The 23,876-nt window shown below is 43.5% G+C and overlaps 1 protein-coding gene across 1 annotated transcript in view; it reads right to left on the reverse strand.

Moving 5' to 3' along the window:
* The window catches only part of LOC140736209 (deoxynucleoside triphosphate triphosphohydrolase SAMHD1-like), a 42,073-nt gene extending 18,320 nt beyond the window's left edge, over positions 1-23,753 (reverse strand). Inside the window, exons 1-9 of the mRNA XM_073062121.1 lie at positions 23,641-23,753; positions 16,749-16,909; positions 14,929-15,044; positions 14,557-14,627; positions 12,511-12,651; positions 5,989-6,098; positions 3,912-4,020; positions 2,271-2,362; positions 1,763-1,878 (exon numbers count right to left, since the gene is read on the reverse strand). Of these exons, the coding sequence (XP_072918222.1) occupies positions 1,763-1,878; positions 2,271-2,362; positions 3,912-4,020; positions 5,989-6,098; positions 12,511-12,651; positions 14,557-14,627; positions 14,929-15,044; positions 16,749-16,909; positions 23,641-23,676 (952 nt within the window). The 5' untranslated portion in view covers positions 23,677-23,753. The remainder of the gene's footprint in view (positions 1-1,762; positions 1,879-2,270; positions 2,363-3,911; positions 4,021-5,988; positions 6,099-12,510; positions 12,652-14,556; positions 14,628-14,928; positions 15,045-16,748; positions 16,910-23,640) is intronic.
* Between the last annotated feature and the right edge of the window lie 123 nt (positions 23,754-23,876).

A 23,876-nucleotide genomic window follows, 5' to 3' on the forward strand; every position in this document is an offset into this window, starting at 1 on the left:
TTTTCCCTTCTCAGAGTTGAAGGTTTGATATATTCTGAAAATTATAAAATCTTCCGGTTGTACCACTGCGTCAGGGGTGTCTACATTTAACCAGGTTTCAGTGCAACAACAACTGAGATCTGCCTTATCTGCCTCTGAGACAGCAGCCTTGCCCTGAGATTGTCAACCTTATTTTCCAGTGACTGCACATTCGCCAACAAGATGCTGGGTAGAGGAGGCCTCATCCCCCTGCACTTCAATCTGGTTCGAATTCAATCTCTCCTGCCATGTTTTCAGCCATGCCGTTGACCCTTAAAGGCGCCACTGCCCTTAACCGGTCCATATTCAACTGTCGAACGTGAGCTCTGAAGATCATTGATGTCATTTCATTCTCTGTTGTTAAGAGGAAATTTATATTCTGCAGATGCCGTAAGAGTGGTTCAAAAGGAGTATATTTAAGAGGAAAACTAGTACAATTTCCTGCAGCCCGCTGAGAGTCGCCAATGTACACCAGTGGCATCTTGGAGTGGGCCGTTGATCAGCCTGTTCTTGTCACGTCCGCTGGGTGAGCATCATGTCCGTTTATGGATTTCATGTTGTGGAAAGAGGGTCCTTCCTATGACCAGATTGTTCATGGCACAGAATTTTAACAGTCTTTCACCATTGTTGTTCATTGTTTCACATCCATGGTGCCTGTGACCCTAGTGAAGTGCAAGTTGATAGAACACAGAAATCTACAGGCTCTAGTTATTCCCCACTTTGGGGTTTAGATCTCCCATGACAATGGGAGATCCATGGCACGGTGTTAACTCTACCTCCGATTGCAGTTGCTCATAGAAACTTACTTTTCTTCCATATCACTATCATTAGTCGGAGCATAGCACTGGATCACAGTCATGTTCACTTGCTTCCCTCTCAGCCTGACTCTCATCAGTCTACTGTTGATTGGTTTCCACTCCAGCAAGCACTTTTCAATGGCTTTCTTCAAAATGACAGCTACACCATCATGATGCTAACCATCTTCCCTTCCCGAGCATAAAACTATTTTACCAGTTGCTGCCTTTAGCCTGAATAAAGGAAAGAATAAAGGGGAGAAAGGACAGAGGGGGAGCAGTTACTGGGAGTTTGAGAATGCAATGTTCATAATGCCAGTTTGGAGATAACCCAGATGGAATAGTTTGTGTTATTTTTTGGTAATGGCATCTATAGCCCAAGGAACTTGGCCTTGGAGATGATCAATCCAGCTTAAGAAGTGGATTCTGAGATGGAGAAAGAAATTTAGAGTGAAATTTTACACCAAGAATACCAGAATTGAACAGTCAAGAGGTTGTAGCTATTACTGAGTATCCAAAGAGAAGAACTGCAATATCCTCAAGTAGGGAAGGGGAAAGAGGCAGGGTGATGGAGGCCAGTTGGACCAGGACCAGAGAGAAAAGAATAAAGCGGACAAAGGACAGAGGGGGAGCAGTTACTGGGAATTTGAGAATTCCACATTCATGTGCTAGGTTAAAGATTACCCAGATAGAATACGGGGCGCTATTTTATAACAAAATGCAGCAGGCTATAGTGAGGACAAATTTGCCCAGAAAAAACTGCAAAAAAGGAATTGATCTTCAAATAAACAGCAAAAGAATGGTGGGCAACAGGGGAAAGACTAGGGCAGTGGGATTTATTAGTGGACACTCACAAATGGGTAGCAATAGCTGGATGGCCTTGTCCTGTGAAGTGAACATCCAGGATTAAAGAGTAAATTCTAACCAAACTTAAGGACAGAAGTACTCACCTGTGAGTTTGGTGTAAGCCTCCATGTCATCAATGGCTGTTGACATTCTATACTGCTCCCCACGTGTGCCGCTGATCAGGATGTGTGGATCTGCCAACACCATTGCTTCTGTGATCCTAATGGATGAACATGTTGAGAATCGTGTCAGTACTGTTGTCCACACAGCCTCCTTCTGATGTTGACAGCAAACACAAGAAATGGATGTGGGAATGGCCTCAGCTTACTTGGGCTATGGGAGAGGAAGGGTAAGGAAACATGTGTTCAGATTCACCACTCATCAGCAACACCCGAGTGAACACTGCAACAAACACTCCACGTTCTGGTTAGTAAAGGGTGTGACCAAATTATCTGCCAGTTAGTAGCCATAGGTTGACCCATGTGGTCACAGTGCCTTTCACACAAGCCAGTGTCATTCACCAGCACAAGGGCTGGGAGAAGATGAGTGGGTGGACACAAGGGTGTAAAATGAGTGAAAGCACCGTACCAGCCACACTGCAGGAATACTCACATGCTCTCAATGATGTTGACCACTTTGTGCTGATAGGCCCTGCGATGCAAGGCGTTACGTGTGTAAAACATGTTGTACAAGTCGCCAGCTACCTGTAGAACAAGATGGAAAATGAGAGATCACTTCACCCTGTGTGTGTCAGGAACAGACCCCAGGCATTGAGTATCAACATGCAAGTTAGTCACTGATATCATGATGATACTTTTATCCCAGTTAGCAGATCAGACAGATGCCAATATCTCTGCTCCATCACATAACCCCATTCACTGAGGGATTTTAATCTCAAATTATTATCCAACAGCCATTCCTGTAAACTGACCGATGTCCCAACACCACTCTTAAACCTCTGTACTTCTGTTATTTGTGGCCCTCCTCCCCATTTTGCTTAATTTTCCATGTTTAACTTTAAATTGTTTTTATATCTGCAGATGAATTGCTAAATGATCAGCAAGTTCTGAATGAGTGAGAACATAGACCATTACACCACAGTGCCGACCATTGAAACTACTCCACACTCAATCCAACACTTCCCTCCTACATAACCCTCCGTTTTCCTTCCATCTGTGCCTATCTAAGAGTACCATAAATATCCATAATGTATCTGCCTCTAACACAACCCCTGACAGAGCAGTCCACCCACCCACCACTCTCCCAGTAAGCCAAACCTACCTCTGACACCCAACTATGTTTCACTACAATCACCTTAAAATTATGCCCCCTTGTATTATCCATTTCTGCTGTGGTAAAAGGTCTCTGGCTGTTCACTCTGTCTATGCCTCTTATCAGCTTATATACCTCTATCAAGTCATCTCTCATCCTTCAATCCAGGAGAAAACCATATCCTTGTGGCTCTTGAACTCAATCCCACAACTACTGAAAACCAACAAACCATATTCCTTCTTAATAATCCTATCAACTAGTGCAGTAACTTTGAGGGCTCTGAATGTGGATCCCAAGATCTCTCTATTCCTCCTCACTGCTAAGAATAGTACTATTATCCCTTGGTCTAAGTTATGGCTACCCTAAAGTCTAAATCTTCTTTTCTACTGTAGCGTAGTGAGACCTTTCTCAATGATCCACCTCTGTGATCTCTGCTGTACTCTGACTCTTTAACCCTGTGCACATTCATTCATCATCTCTCTCTGGTGCTCCTCCTCAGTCCTTTTCTCCATGTTCCACTCTCCTCTCCTCTCAAATGTCTTCTTCTTCAGCCTATTACCTTTTCCACCTATTGACACTCAGTTCCTCACTTTATCTCCCCTTCCCCACTCACCTACCTTCCCCCCAGCTGACTACACCTGTCCAGCTTCTACTCTTTCCCCCCAACTTCTTAGTCTGGCTTCTTCTCATTTCCTTTCTACTCCTAATGTAGGGTCTCAGCCCAAAACATTGACTCTTTATTTCCCTCCATTGATGGTGCCTGCCCTCCTTACCTCCTTCAGCACTTTGTTGATGTTACTCTGGACTTCCAGTATCTGCAGAATCTTTTGTGTGTACTTCTCCATACTGCTAGTATAAGTACCTTTGAGATAATATTTCTGACTGACAATGTACAATCGTTACAATTAGCTCAGTCTGGATAAGCCAAGGATTTTCAAACCAAACTCAAGAGACTATGCGGCTTCTCAAAACATTCATCACCTTATCTCGAATGCATATGATCTTCATATTGTTGACTTCACAGACTCGAACATACTTCAGGATGCGTTGATAGTCAAAGTTGTTCTTGATTCCAAGATGGTAACTGTCCCTTCAGAGATAAGAAAACACATTAATAGCATCCTCTGTCATGTCATTGGTAACTGGTTTATTGTGACATGTACTGAGATGCAGTTAAAAGCTTCAGTGTCACTTTCCATCCAATCACATTGTTCTAAAAGACGACTATGTCAAAGTGGGAGAAAGGGAAAAACAATCTTAGAATGCAGATTGTTACAGTTACAGAGAAAGTGCATGCAGACAAGTGTAGTGGGAGGGTTGCAACAAGATAGATTAAGAGATCAAGAGTTCATCTTTATCATTCAATAGGACTGTTCATAATTCTGATAACAGGAGAATGAAGCTGTCTGAACATGGTGGTACGATATCAGGCTTTTCCATCTTCTGCCCAATGGAAGGAGAAGGCGAGAGAATGTCTGGGGTGGGAGGGGTCTTTGATTTCCCAAAGTCCATGAAGAGGAAGCCCGGGTTTCATGCTGGCCGGAGATGTGTCTGCATCTCTCTGCAATTCCACAGAGCATTTCCATATCAAACTGTGATCCAGTCAGGATGCTATGGTGCATCTACAAAAATCCGTGAGGATCAATGGGGAATATGTTGAATTTCTTCAGCTTTCTGAACTGAATTGAATTAAATTAAATTTCATTACTTACATCCTTCATATACATGAGGAATAATAATCTTTATGTCTAAATGTGCAATGTGCAATTTACAGAAATTTATAAGAAATAGTATGTACAACAGGACAATCAATATAATATAGAAATGCAGTTGTGTCAGCATGAATTAAGCAGCCTGATGGCCTGGTGGAAGAAGCTGTCCCAGAGCCTGTTGGTCCTGGCTTTTATGCAGTGGTACCATTTCCTGGATGGTAGCACCTGGAACAGTTTGTGGTTAGGGTGACTCGGGTCCCCAGTGATCCTTTTTACACACCCATCTTTGTAAATATCCTGAATAGCGGGAAGTTCACATCTACAGATGCACTGGGCTGTCCGTACCACTCTCTGCAGAGTCAAACAATTTAGGGATACCAGGCAGTGATGCAGCCAGTCAGGATGCTCTCAATTGTGCCCCTATAGAAAGTTCTTGGGATTTGGGGGTCCATACCAAATTCTTCAACTGTCTGAGGTGAAAGAGGCAATGTAATGCCTTTTTCACCACTTAGCCGGTATGTACAGACCATGTGAGATCCTCTGTCACGTTTATGTGGAGGAACTTAAAGCTGTTCACCCTCTCAATCCCAGATTCGTTGATGTCAATAGGGGCTAACCTGTCTCCATTACAACCAGCTCCCTTATTTTTGCGACATTGAGGGAGACATTGTTTTCTTGACACCACTGTGTCAGAGTGATGACTGCTTCTCTGTAGGCTGCCTCATTATTATTTGAGATTAGGCCAATCAATGTAGTGTCGTCAGCACATTTAATAAGCAGATTGAAGCTGTGGGTGGCGACACAGTCATGGGTATACAGAGAGTAAAGGAGGGGGCTTAGTACATAGTCCTGAGGGGCACTGTGTTGCGGGTCAGAGGGACAGAGGTGAGGGAGCCCACTCTTACCACCTGCCGGAGATCTGACAGGAAGTCCAGGATCCAGCTACACAAGGCAGGGTGGGTGAAGGCTAAGATCTGTGAGCTTCTTGCAATGGTGGGTGTAAGAGGTAATGGAAAACACACACACACTCATACACATGTGCACACACACAACTTCAAACAAGAGAAAATCTGTAGCAACACACAAAATGCTGGAGAAATGCAGCAGACCAGGAAACATCTGTGGAAAAGAGTACAGATGATATTTCGGGCCGAAACCCATCGGCAGGACTGAACTTGACCACGACTTGGCCATTTCTAATTTTCAAATTGAAAGCTCCCAGCAGAAACAATTAAACCTGGTCCAAGTTAACTTTGCCATGTTCCAGGTGTGGTCCTACTGAGAAAAGTCAGAGATGATGAAACGCTCATAAGCAGTTGATGAAGACTACGAAGAGGCCTACATACCTGGCCAAATAATCCCACTTATCGACATCAATCTCAGTTTGCTTATTGGCAACGATTTCATACAGAAAGTTTTTCTCCTTAGAACGACCTTTGTACAGCCACTGGGGAGACTAGATAGCAGAGTTAGTGATGAGTAGCACACAGGGAGTGAAGATGGATCCACCACTCAGGCTCTCCCTCATTCCCTCCACATCACACAGACCGAACACCAGTGGGAAAACCAAACCGTACTGGCCCAGGATGAGATGTAGCATATCCAAATACTATACTCATAATATTTCCTACTTCTTTCTATGCTACCTCGATGACTGCGTTGGTGCTGCTTCCTGCACCCATGCTGAACTCCGCAATTTCATCAGCTTTGCCTTTAACATCCACATCATTCTCAGGTCTTTACTTGGCCCATCTCTGACACTTCTCTCCCATTTATCGATCTCTCTCCTTCCCTGGAGTTAGACCATCTATCATAAAGCTACTGACTCTTACAGCTACCTTGACTCGAAAGCTTCCCACCCTGTTACTTGTAAACATGCTATTCTCTTTTCTCAGATCCTCTGTCTCTGTATCTGCTCTCAGGATGAGGCTTTCAGGTCTGGAACAGCTGACATGTCCTCCTCCTTCAGAGAACAGTGTTTCCATCATCTACCATCAATGCGTCTCCTTCAATTCCTGTACATCTACCCTCACCCCATTTTCCCTCCAGAATAGTGAGGATAGAGTTCCGCTGGACCTTACCTACCACCCCATAAGCCTCTTCATCCATGCCAGCATTCTCCATAACTTCTGCAAAGGGATCCTACCACTAAGCCCATTTTCCCTGTCCCAGATTCAACAGGGATTACTCTCCATGTGAATCCCTTGTCCACTTGTCTCTCCCTACTTACCTCCCTCCTGGCACTTACTCTTACTCCTCCCTCACCATCATTCAGGGCCCCAGACAGTCCTTTCATGTGAGGCAACACTTCACCTGTAGGTCTGACAGATCGTCTATAGTATCCAGTACTCTGGTTCAACCCCTGAGACATCTGTGAGAGTTCATGTTAATTGGGGGAACCAATTCATCGAGCACATTTGGGATTTTGCCATGGCCATCCATTTCAATTTGAATTCTCATTTTGACATGTCAGTTCATAGCTTCTTCTACCGCTGCAATGAGGCCACACTCAACATAGAGGAGCAACAACTCATGTTTTGTCTGGTAACATCCAATCTGTTGGCATGACCATCAACTTCAATAATGTCCAGTAATTTCTCCCTCTCCCCCTTCTCTCTTTTTCCACTCCCCATTCTGGGTCCCCTATTACTTCTCTTCTCCTCACCTGCCCATCATCTCCCTCTAGTGCCCCTCCTTATTTACTTTTGGCCATGGTTCACCGTTCTCTCCAATCAGATTCTGTCTTCTTCAGACCCATACCTCTTCCACCTATCACCTCTAAGATTGCTACTTCATTCCCTCTCTCCTCATTTCACCTATCATCTGCCATATTGTACTCTTTCCCTCCCCTCACCTTCTTATTCTGGCTGCTTCCTGCTTCCTCTCCAATCCTGATGAAGAGACTCAACCTGAAATGTTGACTTATTTCTTTCCATGGATGTTGCCTGATCTGTAGTGTTCCTCCAGGTTTTGCAGTACTTGCAGAAGTTCTTGCGTTTATTCACACTTCCAGATACTTTCTGATGCCATCTAAGTTATCCTTTCTCCAATTTTGAATTGCAACTCAGGAACCAGTCCTAAGTTTCTCCATAATTACCTTGAAATTTTTAAAATTATAATCACTGTATCTAAAATATTCCTCTACACACACTTCTGTCACCTGCCTAATTTCTCCTACCAAAGTGCATGACCATACACTTCCTGACACTATATGCCATCTGCTATTTCTTTGCCCATTCTCCTAATATTACTAAGTCCTTCTGTAGCCTCTAGCTCCTCAAAACTATCTGCCCCTCCACCTATTTCATATCATCTGCAAACATCGCAACAAAGCCATCAATTCCATCATCCAAATTATTGATATATAATGTAAAAAGAATTGGTCCCAGCACAGACCCTGTGGAACATCACAGTCACGGGTAGACAACCAGAAGAGGCTCCCTTTATTCCCACACTTTACCACCTGCCAATCAGCCACTGCTTTATCCATGCTAGAATATTTCTTGTAATACCATGTGTTTGTAGCTTGTTAAGAAGCCTAATGTGTGGCACCTTGTCAAAGGCCTTCTGAAAATCCAAATACACAACATCAACCAATACTCCTTTGTCTACCCTGCTTGTTATTTCTTCAAAGACTTCCAACAGCTTTGTAGGCAAGTTTTTCCTTTGAGGAAACCATGCTGACTATGGCCTATTTCATCATGTGCCTCCAAGTACCCTGAGACCTTATCCTTAATAATCGACTCCAACATTCAACACTGATGTGAGAGTAACTGGCCTCTCGTTTTCTTTCTTCTGCCTCTCTCCCTTCTTGAAGAGTGGAATGACTTTTCAATTTTCCAGTCTTCTGGAACCATTCCAGAATCCTAGCGATTTTTCAAAAATCATTACTAATAGATAGATAGATAGATAGATACTTTATTCATCCCCATGGGGAAATTCAACTTTTTTTTCCAATGTCCCATACACTTGTTGTAGCAAAACTAATTACATACAATACTTAACTCAGTAAAAAAATATATGCATCTAAATCCCCGTCTCAAAAAGCATTAATAGCTTTTAAAAAGTTCTTAAGTCCTGGAGGTAGAATTGTAAAGCCTAATGGCATTGGGGAATATTGACCTCTTCATCCTGTCTGAGGAGCATTGCATCGATAGTAACCTGTCACTGAAACTGCTTCTCTGTCTCTGGATGGTGCTATGTAGAGGATGTTCAGAGTTATCCATAATTGACCGTAGCCTACTCAGTGCCCTTCGCTCAGCTACCGATGTTAAACTCTCCAGTACTTTGCCCACGACAGAGCCCGCCTTCCTTACCAGCTTATTAAGACGTGAGGCGTCCCTCTTCTTAATGCTTCCTCCCCAGCACGCCACCACAAAGAAGAGGGCGCTCTCCACAACTGACCTATAGAACATCTTCAGCATCTCACTACAGACATTGAATGACACCAACCTTCTTAGGAAGTACAGTCGACTCTGTGCCTTCCTGCACAAGGCATCTGTGTTGGCAGTCCAGTCAAGCTTCTCGTCTAACTGTACTCCCAGATACTTGTAGGTCTTAACCTGCTCCACACGTTCTCCATTAATGATCACTGGCTCCATATGGGGCCTAGATCTCCTAAAGTCCACCACCATCTCCTTGGTCTTGGTGATATTGAGACGCAGGTAGTTTGAGTTGCACCATATCACAAAGTCCTGTATCAGTTTCCTATACTCCTCCTCCTGTCCATTCCTGACACACCCCACTATGGCCGTGTCATCAGCGAACTTCTGCACATGGCAGGACTCTGAGTTATATTGGCCTCCACCACCTCTTCAGCCACTTCCTTCAAAACCCTGAGTGTCCACCATCTGGTCCAGATGACTTATCTATATTCATACCTTTCAGTTTCCCAAGAACCATCTCTCTAGTTATAGTATCTTCACACACTTCATAACCCCTGACACCTGGAATTTCCACCATTCTGCTCGTGTCTTCCACAGTGAAGACTGATACAAAATACTTATTCAGTTCATCAGATGTTTCCTCGTCCCTCATTAATACATCTCCAGAATTATTTTCCAGTGGTCCGATATCCACTCTCACCTCCATTTAACACTTTATGTATCTGAAGAAACTGGATATCCTCTTTAATATTATTGTCTAGCTTACTTTCACATTGCATCTTTACCTTCTTAATGACTTCTTTATTTGCCTTCTGTTGGTTTTTAAAAGCCTCCCAATCCTCCCACTAATCTTTGCTCTGTTATATGCCCTCCCTTTGGCCTTTTGACTTCTCTTGTTAGCCACAGTGTGTCATCTTGCCTTTAGAATACTTCTTCCTCTTTGGGATGTATATATCCTGTGCCTTCCAAATTACTTCCAGAAATTCCAGCCATTGCTGATCTGCCATTATCCTTGCTGGTATTCTTTTCAAATCAATTCTGGCCAACTCTACTCTCATGACTCTGTAATTCCTCTCACTGCACTGATATATTTGACTTTAGCTTCTCCTTCTCAAATTTCAGAGTAAATTCATTCATATTATGATCACTTACCCCCAGGGGCTCTTTTACCTTAAGCTCTCCCATCAGCTCTCATTCATTGCACAACACCTAATGCTGAACAGCTGCTCCCCTAGTGGGCTCTATCACAAGCTGCTCTAAAAAGCCATCTCATAGGCACTCTAGAAATTCCCTCTCCTGGAATCCGGCACCAACCTAATTTTCCCAATCTACCTGCATGTTGAAATCTCTCATGACAATTGTAACATTGTCCTTTAGGCATGCATTTTCTATCTCCCATTTTAATTTGTAGGCCACATTCTTACTACTGTTTGGGGGTCTGTATGCATCTCCCATCGGGGTCTGTATGCATCTCCCATCGGGGTCTTTCTACCTTTGCAGTTCCTTAGCTCTATCCACAATGATTCAACGCCTCCTACCCCACGTCACCTCTTTCTAATGATTTGATTTCATTTTTACCAAGAGAGCAACACTGTCCGCTCTGCCTTGCTGCCTGACCTTTGATACACTGTGTATCCTTGGACATTAAGCTCCCAGCTGTAATCTTCTTTCAGCAATGACTCCGTGATGTCTACAACATCGTACCTGCCAACCTGTAACTGTGATGCATGTTCATCTATCACATTCCATATACTGCGTGAATGCAAATATAACACCTTCCGTCCTGTAAACACCCTTTACGATTTTGTCTGCTTTTATGTCGCAACTCATCATGTTGACTGCAAGTTTGTCCTAGGCAGAGCCTTTCCTCACAATACAATGCCTCTGTTGGTAAACTAACTCCCTCATCTTCAGCACTATTATCCACCTTTCCTACAATACTTCTTGCATTGAAATAAATGCTGCTCAGACCCTTATATATATATTGATTAAGGAAATCTTCCTGAGCACACTTGACAAACTCTATCTCATCCAGTCCTTTCATAGTTTGGGAGACCCAGTCAATATGTGAAAGGTTAAAATCTCCTACTATCACTGCCTTATTTTTCTGCATGTCTGTTATCCCCCTACAAATCTGTTCCTTTAAATCTGTGCTGACTATTGATTGGGTGGTCTGTAATATAATCACGTTAATGCAGTCATTCTTTACTTACCCTCAGTTCCACCCATAGAGTTTCAGTAGGTGAGCCTTGTCTCAGTATAGCTGTGACATTTTCACTGACTAATAATGCCACCCCTCCTCCTCTACCTGCCCCTCTATCATGTCTAAAACACCAGAAGGCTGGAACACTGAGCTGCCAGTCTTGCCCCTACCGCAGCCAAGTCTCACTGCCTACATTACTCATTGCATTGAAATAGATGCAGCTCGGAACATTAGTCTCACCAGGATCAATGTTCTGTTTCCCGGGTTTGTATGTAGGCTTAACATCTTCATTCCCCACAGCCCATCCAGTAGCTGCCCTGGTACTCTGGTTCCCATTCCCCTGCAACTCTAGTATAAACTCCCCAGAGCAGCACGAGCAAATCTTCAAGAAAGGTTATTGGTCCCCCTCCAGTACAGGTGCAAACTCTCCTCTCTGTACAACTCTCATTTTCCCCTCAAGAGAGCCCAGTGATCCAGAAATGTGAAGCCCTCCCTCCTGCACCATCTCCTTAGCTACATGTTAAACTGTATTATCTTTCTATTTCTGGCCTCACTAGCTCGTGACACTGGCAGCAATCCTGAAATCACCACCATGGAGAACCTCTCCTTTAATATAGCACATAAACCTTTGAACCCACCCTACAGGACCTTGTCACCCCTCCTGCCTATGTAATTTATACCAGCATTAGACATGACCTCTGGATTTTCACCCTTCCCCATAAGAATGCTTTTGACTCATACAATGAAGGAACCACTTTCTCATCACCAGAACCCCCTCTCTGATCCCCTAGCCAATGGCTCCACACTTATGTCTGAGACTGACTCATCACTGCTTCCTCAATTCCAGGTCTACTAATACTGGACAAGTCCAACGATGGCAGTGACAGCCACATCATGCAAATGAATAGTAGTGATCAGGGGGCAAAAACATTAATTCAATTATTTAGCGAGCAAACACGAGGAAATCTGCAGATGCTGGAAATTCAGACAACACACACAAAATGCTGGTGGAACACAGCAGGCCAGGCAGCATCTATAGGGAGAAGCACTGTCGACGTTTCAGGCTGAGACCCTTCGTCAGGACTCCTGACGAAGGTTCTTGGCCCGAAACGTCGACAGTGCTTCTCCCTGTAGATGCTGCCTGGCCTGCTGTGTTCCACCAGCATTTTGTGTGTGTTGTTTGAATTCAATTATTTATCTCTCTTTTGTTTGGGTGCGCATAAACCAAAGTAAAATTTCCAGCTTATATTCCAATTGCTTAGCTAAACAGTGTCACGTACCTTTTTCTTTTCTTCTGCACCTCTGATCAGTTCCTTTATAAATTTCACATCTTTTGACCCCAGGTCATAGCTTTTCAGCACACCTGCCAAATCATTGGAGAAAATCAAGTCTTCGAACATCTCTATCGAAGCATCCTCGTGCTACACCAACAACAAATCAGAGGTAAGAGTGAGTCGTCATTCTATGGAAATGGCTGATATTAAAATTAACAATTTATTGTGCTGGAACAACAGTTCAGTTTACTGCATTAACCCCCATGGACAGGAAGCTGATGTAGCACCACACAATGCCAGCAACTCATGTTTAAATCAATATAAACGTTTGTCACGTCACACAACACGAAAACAGGCCCTTTGGCCCAACTGTTCCATGCTGACCAAGGGCTATAAAAGCTATTCCCATTTGTCAGCATTTGGTGCATAATCTTCTAAACCTGTCCCAGCCATCTACATGTACAACTATCTTTTAGAATTTGTTAAATTGTACCTTCCTCAACCACTTTCTCTATCAGCTCATAGTACGTACATACAGTATCTCTCTCTGTAGTCTCTCTCACTCTCTCAAGTCAAAATGGCATCCTTGTAAATCTTAGAGGCATTTATTCTGAGACCAGGTTGACTAAAACTGAACACAACATTCCCAATGTCATACAACTGCAACGTAATGTCCAACTTCTATACTCAAATCCTGAATGATGAAAGCCCAGTGTGTGAAACGCCTTCCTCATCGCATAGTTCAGCTGTCACCACACTTTCAAGAAACCCATCTGATTGCCCAGATAACACACACAAAATGCTGGTGGAACGCAGCAGGCCAGGCAGCATCTATGGGAAGAAGCACTGTCGACATTTCAGGCTGAGACCCTTCGTCAGGACTAACTGAAAGAAAAGATAGTAAGAGATAGTGGAGAGTTTAACATCGGTAGCTGAGCGAAGGGCGCTGAGTAGGCTACGGTCAATTATGGAAAACCCTGAACATCCTCTACATAGCACCATCCAGAGACAGAGAAGCAGTTTCAGCGACAGGTTACTATCGATGCGATGCTCCTCAGACAGGATGAAGAGGTCAATACTCCCCAATGCCATTAGGCTTTACAATTCAACCGCAAGGACTTAAGAACTTTTTTTAAAGCTATTATTAATGCTTTTTGAGATAGTGATTTAGTTGCATATCATATTTTTACTGAGTTAAGTATTGTATGTAATTAGTTTTGCTACAACAAGTGTATGGGACATTGGAAAAAAGGTTGAATTTCCCCATGGGGATGAATAAAGTATCTATCTATCTATCTATTTGAAAGTAGGAGGGGGAGGGGGAAATGCAAAATGATAGGAGAAGACCTGAGGGGTTGGGGTGAAGCTAAGAGCTGGAAAGGTAATAGGCAAAAGGAATCATTAATGGAAGTCAATGTTCATGCCATCAGGTTGGAGGATACCCAGACGGTATATAAGGTGTTGTTCCTCCAACCTGAGTGTGGCTTCACCTTGATTGTCCAGATCTTGTCCTAGAAACAGATAGTAAACCGTCACCTCTAACCATAGCTGTCTGCTTCAGGGATGGCCAAGACTAAGGCTGACTGCTCCAGAGGACAATAGACAACAACATGGCTGCAACTCCAGAGTCACAAATGGACCAGGCTCTGAGCATCATGACCATGGCTTTCTGTCCCAGATTTGATCCACTTCAAATTAGCCTACCACTGTGAACCTTTGGATTTCTTGCCCTGTTGCAATCTTATCCACATGGCACAGACAGATCTATGACACTGAGCCATGCCCATTGGAAGCTGGGTTGATACGTCTCCTCAGAGTGCACACAACATATGGGACACTGTGATGTACCAATGGCAAAGGGAAATGAAACAGATACCAAACTCAGAAGTGGTAGAAGAGTCGTTATGACATTCCCTTTGTTGGAAATCTGCTGCTTCACATCGACTGAACTTCCTCAAAAACATAGCCCCTACTGATGGGATCCTGGGGCCCAGCCCATTGCCCCCTGTCTGCCAACACACACTTTTACACAAAGTATTTGGAGAGCGTTACCTCCCATGGCAGGGATTTTCGTGTCTGGGGGATAAACTCCTGATCAAACAAGTGCGAAAAAGGACCGTGACCTGGGAAATAAAACATCAGTGTTACAGTGGAAAGAACCTCAAATGAGAAGGGGGTTAGTTTCAAATGTCACCAACAAGAGGTCAGCTCCAAAGAGACCAGACCACTGCCTCAGTTAGTGTGTCCTGCATCATCTCTCCCTGGTAGACTGTGAGCTGGGCTTGAAGTCTTTGTCTTTGAGGTCCCTCTTTGCATTAACCCCAAACTCTGAAGTCAACAAATTGCCCAAACTTCGCAAAACAATAAAAAGGGGGATGCTGACCCACCAACTCTTCCAATGCCCCTATGACGTCTTTACCTCACCTAGATCATGGCAGAGTCCAGCGATCTGAACACACAGGATATCCTGATCGTTAATCTCAAGTTCTTTTTGGCGTTCAGCCAGGACTTTTACCAGTTCTCCAGCCAGATGTGCCACACTGCAGGGGAAAGAGATGGTATTTATATAAAGACACACAACCTTTCCTCAGTTGCTTTCAAATACTATTTAACCTTAATGCCCATAGTTTATCCAAGTATTCTTACTAGTTGTTGCCTAGTCATAGACTCTGCGGTTTAATTACTACCATGGTGATGGAGAGAGATTGAACAGTTTTGCACTTTATTTGTGGGAGGGAAGGAGAATAAGGGTGATCTTATAGAGGTGTATAAAATTGTACGGGCCAGAGACAGGGTAAGTACATAGTCCTTTCCCCTGTGTTGAGGACAAGGGTTGAAGGAGGGATGGGAAAGATTTAACAGGAATCTGAGTGGCAGCCTTTCTCACAGAGAGGATGCTCAATCGGTGGAATAAACTGCCACAGTAAGTGGTTAAAGGAGGGACATTAAAAAGAGTCTGATTCAATTCTCCAGGTTAGGAGTCCACTGAAAAGGGAAATTCATAAACATAGGGTCGACATACAGCTGGGTTCAGTCGTGCCTTGTCTGTTCTGACGTCAGTTCTGAACTTTGTCCACTCCCCACATTGCTCCACACTCTCCCGTTGGTCTCTGTCCCCCTCAGTAATACTGTGTCACTGTCTGTCTGTCTGTCGGACAATGCACTCTCTCACTCAGTCAACGTCAGCGAGCTCTTTACAAACCGGAACAATCACAGACTGAGAGCATCACTGAACAGAGAGGAATTCATGTCTTCAGAGCGTTTCACAGAAACTGAAGTGGTTGATGAAGGGTGGTGGGAGGAGAGAGAGGTAAAATTGCCCTTTGCGTTGGTTCTGTTTTGTAACTTCAAAACATTAAATTAATTCAAAGGAAGACCTGGGGAGTCTGAACTGCACTGTAACTCACATATAACCCATAATTAATTATTTAAGTGAACAAGAATTCTTAATCAAACTATACATATAAAAGAAGCAGGGGACTTTCACATCAGACAAGACCCAACATGCAGATTGTGCAAGGAATCCACTGAAACCACCCAGACGTAGTAACATGGTCAGCAAACACTGAACAGCACAACCAAGTGGCGGGAATTGTCAACAGGAACATATGTACTAAGTATGGATTGGACACTCCCTAGTCCAAATGGGAAACACTCGAGAAGGTAGTGGAGAATGTCAGTGCCAAGAGCCTGTGGGACTTCCAAATGCAAACTGATAAACGGGTACTGGCCATCCAACCAGACATAGAAATACTGGACAAGGAACAGAAGAAAGCAATAGTAATAGATGTGGCAATCCCGAATGACAGGAACATCAGGAAGAATATGAGAAGCTGGAGAAATACCAGGGCTTGAAAGAGCAGATAGAAAGGATGTGGAAAGTGAGAACTCAGAGTAATCCCGGTAGTGATAGGAGCACTTGGGGCTGTGACATCTGGACTGGGAGACTGACTCCAACAAATCCCGGGAAAAACATCTGCGATCTCGGTCCAAAAGTGTCTACTACTAGGAACAGCAAGGAGACTGCAGCGAATCCTCAAGCTCCCAGCCCTCTAGTAGAGGACCCGAGATTGAGGAAAAATGCACATTGACGCCACTCATAAGGCTGAGAAAAATTATGTGTGTGTGTGTGTGTGTGTGTGTGTGTGTGTGTGTGTGTTTGTGTATATACCTTACTCGATGGAGTGCTTGAATCCCCCCACGTCCTTACCCAACTGAGTGCTTAAATCTCCCTGAGTCCTTACCCGATGGAGTGCTCGAATCTGTTGTGGGAGGCCCCGGGATACACAAAGTGTGCCCCCCCGAGCTGCTTAATGAAGTGGAGACGCTGGAACTGCGGCGTGTCTATGATGCGGACGAGCAGTGGGTGCATCTCAATGTGGCCGTGGATCGGGTCGTTGAAAACCTGTGGGGGAATTGAAAGGTCTCAGCTCACATCACAAGGCACCTTTCTGTCCCTTTGTCGAAGACAATGCCTGACCGATTGGGTACTGTTAGTATTTTGTGTTTTATTCCACTGAACTTGCGGATAGAATATCATGAAACTTTTGGAACTCTCTGTTTCTCAACAGAATACAGATCAGAGTCAATATATCGGGTTTACATCCCACTCGTCACTCCCAGTAATCTATGTGACAGACCTGAAACATTGACTATCTCTTCTCACAGATATTGCCTTTATCCTTCTGAGTTTTCCCACCATTTTTTGTTTCTGCAACTGAATCCTCGATTTCTTCACTTGCAAACTGCAGTCTGTTCGGAATGGCGGCAGTCTCCAACAGCACACGTGCACCACAAGGCTGTGTGTTTAGCTCCCAGTTTAACTCACTTTATAGCTATGATTGTGTGGCTAAGCACAGCTCCAAACGAGTATTTAAGCATACTGACGGCATTGCTGTTGTTGGCAGAATTAATGGTGGAAATATGGAGACGTGACAGCATACAGGAGGGATGATTGAAAATCTGGTAAAGGGTGCCACAGCAGCAACCTCTCACTAAATGCCAGTATAACCGTTGTGATGAATATTGACTTCAAGAAGAAGTTGGAGATCTATGAGCCAGTCGTCATTGGGGATCAGAGGTGGGGAGGGAGCAGTAGCTTTAAATTCCTTGGCATTATCAAATCAGAAAATCTGTCAAGCATTTTGTACTTTAACTGTTGTTAATTTATTTGCGTTAATATAACTTGCACACAACACATAAGGCAACATGTACCCTTTGGTGGAGGAATGTTGTTTCATTTGGTGGTATACATGTATATATGGCTGCATGACAATGAACTTGAACCAGATTTGGTATGTTTTCTAAAATTTTGACAAACTTCTATAGGTGCAAAATGGAGAGTATTCTATCTGGCTACATCATGGACTTGTATGGAAACATCAATGCCCAGGAATGGAGATGTCTACAGACATGTCCATCAGAGGCAAATCCCACCCCACTATTGATCACATCTACAAGGAGTGCTGCCAAAAGAAAGCAACATCCATCATCAAAGACCCCATCATCCAGGCCATGCTCTCTTTTTTTCTACTATAATTGGACAGAAGTTACAAGGGCCTGAGGTCCCACGCCATCAGGTTCAGGTACAGTTATCACTCTGCAACCATCCGGCTCTTGAACTGGTGTGGGGATCTGCACTCACCAAAACTCTGAAAGGATTCTACAATTGGCAGATGCACATTGTTCTCAGTATTAAATATATATATTATATTTTCACAATAGTTGTAAGTCATTCTTTGATTATGTATAGTTTTTCATAAATTCTGTTGCATTGCTTTACTTCCCTCATGAAAATGAATTTCAAGGTAGTAAATGGTAATATATATGCACTTTCATAGTAAAATTTTACTTTTAATTACCTTATCTTTAGTTCTATCTATTCTATGTTTCCGTAAGACCAAAAGCGGTAGGAGCAGAATCAGGCCATTTGGCCCATTGAATTATATAATCATGGCTGATCCACTTCCCCCTCAGACCCAATCTCCTGCCTTCTCCTCATATCCCTTCATGCCCTGACTAATTAAGTATCTGTCAAACTCTGCCTTAAATGTACCCAATGAATTGGCTTCCTACAACAACAAATTCCACCGATTTACTACTCTCCTGTTTAAAGAAATTCCTCCTCAACTCTGTTCTAAATGGATGCCCCTGTTTCTGAGGCTGTACCCTCTGGGCTTTGACTTCCCCACCATAGGAAACATCTTCTCCATCCACTCTATCGAGTCCTTTCAACACTTGATAGGTTTCAATCATATCCCCACTCATTCTACTGAATGCCAGTGAGTACAGGCCCAGAGCCATCAAAAGTTCCTCATATGATAAGCCTTTCAATCCTGGAATCATTTTCCTGCACCTCTTTGAACCAATGACAGCACATCCTTTCTTGGATAAGGGGTTCAAAACTGCCCACAAAACTCCAAGTGAGACCTCACTGGCACCCTATAAGGCCTCAACATTACATCTTTGCTTTCATATGCTAGTCCTCTTGAAATTAATTCTGACATTTCTGCCTTTCTCAACATCAACTCGACCTGCAAATGAACATTTGGGGAATGTTGCACAAGGACTCCCAAGTACCTTTGCACCTCAGATTTTTGAAATTTCTCTCTTTTTAGAAAAGAGTCTACACTTTTCAGCAAAAACCCATGAACATACATTTTCTGACACTGTATTCCATCTTCAGTTTCTTTGCCCATTCTCCTAATCTGTCTAAGTCCTTTTGTAGCTCTTTGTTTCTTCAATGCTACCTGCCCCTGCACCTATCTTCATACTGTCAGCAAACCTGGCCACAAAGCCATCAATTCCATTATTAAAATCATTGGCATATAACATTAAAAGAAACAGTTACAACATAGACTTCAGTGGAACACTACTAGCCATTGACAGCCAACCAGAAAAGGTTCCCTTTATTCCCACTCTTTGCCTCCTGTCAGTCAGCCAATGCTCTATCCATGCTAGTATCTGTCCTGTAACACCATGGGCTCTTAACTTGTTAAGCAGCTTCAAGTGTGGCATCTTGTCAAAGGCCTTCTGAAAATTCAAGTACACAAGATCCACCAATTCTCCTTTGTCTATCCTGCTTGTTATATTTTCAACAAATTCCAGCAGATTTGTCAGGCAAGTTTTTCCCTTGAGGAAGCCATGCTGACTTCAGCCGATTTTATCATACGCTTCCAAGTACCCAAAATCACATCCTTAATAATCGATGCCAACATCTTCTCAATGACTGAGGTCAGACTAACTGGCCTATAATTTCCTTTTTTCTGCCTCTCTCCATTCTTGAAGAGTGGAGTGACATTTCCAATTTTCAAATCCTCTGGAACCATGCCAGAATCCATTGATTCTTGAACGATCATTACTTACACCTCCACAATCTTTTTAGTCACCTGTTTCAGAACTCTGGGGTGTATGGCATCTGGTCCTAGTGACTATCTACCTTCAGAACTCTCAGTTACCCATGCACATTCTCCTTAGTCACGGCAACTTCACTCACTTCTCTCCCCTTGACACCTGGAACTTTCACCATACTGCAAGTGTCTTCCACAGTGAATACTTAATTATCTGTCATTTCCTTGTCCTCCATTTCTATCTTTCCAGCGTCATTTTCCAGTGGTCTGATTCTATTTTCACCTCTCTTTCACACTTTATGTCCCAGCAAACTTTTGGTATCCTCTTTAATATTATTGACTAGCTTACCTTCGTATCCCATCTTTCCCTTCTTTATGACTTTTTTATTTGCCTTCTCTTGGTTTCTATAAAGCTTCCCAAACATCTAACTGCCCATTAATTTTCTTCCCTTTCTCTGGCTTTTAAATTGGCTCTGTCTTTTCATGTCAGCCATAGTTGTGTCACTCTCCATTTAGAATACTCCTTCTTTCTTGAGATGTATGTATCTTGTGTCTTTCAAATTGCTCGCAGAAAATGCAGCCATTGCTGCTCTGCCATCCTCCCTGCTAGTGTTTCCTTTCAATCATAAGACCATAAGATGTAGGAGCAAGATTAGGTCAGCAGTACAGACTGGAGAACTCATCTAGTGAGGTATTATGGGTGGAACTCAGGAATAAGAAAGGTTTGACCACATTAATGGGGCTATATTATAGACCACCCAACAGTCCAAGGGATTTCGAGGAACAAATTTGCAGAAAGATTGCAGACTATTGCAAGAAACGTAAGGTTGTTATAATTAAAAAAAAACACAAAATGCTGGAAGAACTCAGCAGGCCAGACAGCATCTATGGGAGGAGGTAGTGACGACGTTTCGGGCCAAAACCCTTCATCAGGAGTGAAGTAACATGGGAAGGTCGAGGGGGGGATAAGAAGTCAGGGGAGGGATAAAGTAGAGAGCTAGGAAGTGATAGGCTGAAGGGAAATGGGCTAGGGGGAAGGTGGAGAATTATGGGAAATAAAAGAGAAAGAAAGGTAGGGCTGGGGGGGAGATTATAGTGAGGGGGGGAAAAAAGAGAGAGAAAGAGAACCAGACTAAAATAATAGATAGGGATGGGGGTAAGGGGGGGGGCGGGGGTAAGGGGGGGCAGGGTTATCAACGGACGTCTGTGAGTTGAATGTTCATGCCGGCAGGTAGGAGGCTACCTAGGCGGGAGATAAGGTATTGTTATAATAGTTTGTTTTTAACTTTTCACATATTGACTGGGATTCCCATATGGAAAAAGGACTAGATGAGATTGAGTTTGTCAAATGTGTTCGGGAAAGTTTTCTTAATCAGTACGTAGAAGTCCCACTGAGAGAGTGTGTGATACTTGATCTGCTATTAGGGAATCAGACAGGGCAGGTGACAGAAGTTTATGTAGGTGAACACATTACATCTACTGATAAGAATGTCATTAGTTTCAATATGCAAAAAGATAGGTCTGGTGCACGAGTTGAGATTATAAATTGGAGAAAGGCCAATTTTGGTGGTATCAGGATCGACAAGTATGGATCAGATCAAGCTAATCTCTGGCAAAGGTGTACTTGGTACATGGGAGGACTTCAAAAGTGAATATTTAAGATTACAAAGCTTGTATGTGCCTGTCAGAATAAAGGGTAAAGATAACAGTTGTAGGGAACCTTGGTTTTCAGGAAATATTGAGACCCTGGCTAAGAAATAAAAGGAGGTGCATAGCATCTATAGGCAGGTAGGAACAAATGAGGTGCTTATGCAATGTAAGAAATGCAAGAGAACACCTAAGAAGGAGATCAGGAGGCTAAAAGAAGGCATGAGGTTGCCTTAGCAGACAAGATGAGGAGAATCCTAAGGGATTCCACAAGTATGTTAAAAGGATTGCAATGAACAAAATCGGTCCTCTGGAAGATCAGAATGGTAACCCCTGTGTGTGGATGGGGAAGGTCTTAAAAGCAGTTTTTGCATCTGCGTTTACTCAGGAACCAGACGCAGATTCTATAGACGTTAGGCAAAATGGTATCAACCTCATGGACTCTATACAGATTGCAGAGGAGGAGGTGTTCTTGAGGCAAATTAGTGTAGATAAGTCCTCAAGGCCTGACAAGGTGTTCCCTCGGACCCTTTGGGAGGCAAGTGCAGAAATTGTTGTGGCCCTAGTAGAGATATTTAAATCATCCTTAGAGACAGGTGAGGAGCTGGAGGATTTGAGGATAGCTAATGCTGTTCTGCTGTTTAAGAAAGGCTCTAAAAATAACCAAGGAATTATAGGCAGCCAACAAGAAAAGATTCCCGTTTTTCTCACTCTTTGCCTCCTACCAATCAACCAATGTTCGTGCCTTTCTTGTAATACCATGGGCTCCTAACTTGTTAAGCAGCCCCATGTGTGGCATCTTGCCAAGGCCTTCCAAAAATCCAAGGACATACATCCACTGATTTTCCTTTGTCTGTCCAGCTTGTTATCTCTTCAAAGAATTCCAACAGGTTTGTCATGCAAGATTTCCCTTGTGGAAACCATGCTCACACATGCCTGCAATTACCTGAAAACCACATCCTTATCATTCAACTCAGAAGAGGTCCCAATGATCCATATTCCTGAATCCCTGCCCCCTCACCAGTTACTCAGCCATGCATTCATTTGTCAAATCATCCTATTCTTACCCTCACTAGCATGTGGCACTGGCAGCAATCCTGAGATTACTATCCTGGAGGCCCTGTTACTCAGCTCTCTACCTAGGTCCCTAAAATCTCTCTTGAAGACCTCCTTACTTTTCAGACCTACACCTTTGGTGCCAATATGTACAAAGACTTCTGGCTGCTCACTCTCCCACTTTAGAATGCTGTGGACCTGATCCAAGACATCCCTGACTGGGGTACCTAGGAGGCAATGTGCCATCTGGGTGCCTATATCGTGTCCACATTCATATTGCAGTCCTCTGCACCTCTCTTGTCTTCTGAGTCACAGCACCAGACTCTGTTAGAGTCCCAGTTACTGTGACTCCCACCGGAGTTTGTCCCTATCAACAGTATCCAAAGTGATATACCTATTATTGAGAGGAACAGCCCCAGGGATAATCTGCGGATACTCTACATAGACAGCCCATTTCCCATCCTTCTCCTGACAGTCACCTGCCTCTTGCAACCTAGGAATGACTACCTCCCTGTAACTCCTATCCATCACTTCCTCAGTCTCCTGTACGAGACAAATGTCATCGAGCTGCAGCTCCAGTTGCTCAACACATTCTCTGAGGAGATGCAGCTCGATGCCACTGGTGCAATGAAGTTATCCAGGAGGCCAGAGGTCTCCCAGAATTTCTACGTCTCTCACAAAGAACCAAACACAGCCCCGGAGCTATTCTCACTGCACTAACTGTGTCCTAACAGACGAGGAATGAGCATGTTCTCCTGGGGAGGAACAGCTTCCACATTCTCATTCGCATCACCTTGTCTGACCCTTTCCAATATTCTTACCAATGGAAATGTCTTTTCCGTCGAGTCTCTTCATTTACAAAAGCTCCATCCATGTCACCTTCTATGGGGTAATGAGCCCCTGCTTTAGCTAACAGTTCACTTTTCACTGGATAATGCAGCTTATCAGCCCCTTATTCAGCCCCAGATGCCCATCAACTTCAACCAGCTTCTAACCTGCTTCAAACCTCAGCACTTGTGTGACTGAACTAGAGTGAAAGTTCACGGAAGCTTGTGACGCTTTCATGCCCCTGACAGATTCTTACCTTTCCTTCAGCATTGCTCTGCTGGTTGAAACTCATACCGTTCCTGAATTTGTCTTGATCTCTCAAGGAGCTAGATGAAGAATGCAACCGTAACCAGAACAATTAACTCTCTGGTACCGAGTAGGTCTTGAATTTATAGTAAACGAGGTATGCGGAAATAGCTTAAAGCACATGATGACATCAATTTAAGAACTGGTTCTAGTAGCAATGATTACAAATTGTCAAGTTATGAGGAA

Source organism: Hemitrygon akajei, chromosome 11, assembly GCF_048418815.1.
Source record: "Hemitrygon akajei chromosome 11, sHemAka1.3, whole genome shotgun sequence".
In the NCBI taxonomy this organism is placed as follows: Eukaryota; Metazoa; Chordata; class Chondrichthyes; order Myliobatiformes; family Dasyatidae; genus Hemitrygon; species Hemitrygon akajei.